The following is a 328-nucleotide window of genomic DNA, read 5'->3' on the forward strand; positions in this document are numbered from 1 at the left end:
CGGCGACGTCAAACTCAGCTCCTACCACTGTCCTGCCTCCGCCTCCTGGCGCGGGGAGGGCTGCCCGTTCCTTACCGTGAGCCCTGCTGCTTCCGGGCCCCTAAAGAGTACAAGGGAGAGTGTGGAAGTTACCGAGGGTGCAGGCCCCGGGCGCGCGTGAGTAGAGTTTGAGGGGCCAGACACTAGCTATCTGCAGGCCACCTCCGCGGAGGCCTTTCCCCCTCTCCGAACTTGGGCTCCTTTTGGTTCCGCCGAGACCCACGACGGTTCCGCCCCCTTCTTCCTTGTCATTGATGTTGTTGTTCTTGTCAGTGCCGCAGCCCCGACC

At 63.4% G+C, this 328-nt stretch overlaps 1 protein-coding gene across 1 annotated transcript in view; it reads left to right on the forward strand.

The window, feature by feature from the left end:
- Window positions 1–30: 30 nt before the first annotated feature.
- The window catches only part of FBXO33 (F-box protein 33), a gene marked incomplete in the record, with an annotated part of 25,281 nt that continues 24,983 nt past the window's right edge, over window positions 31–328 (forward strand). The window contains 1 exon segment of the mRNA XM_006152349.3: window positions 31–328. Coding sequence (XP_006152411.2) covers window positions 294–328 — 35 coding nt within the window.

Source organism: Tupaia chinensis, unplaced genomic scaffold (assembly GCF_000334495.1).
Source record: "Tupaia chinensis unplaced genomic scaffold, TupChi_1.0 Scaffold000350_1, whole genome shotgun sequence".
Taxonomy (NCBI): Eukaryota; Metazoa; Chordata; class Mammalia; order Scandentia; family Tupaiidae; genus Tupaia; species Tupaia belangeri.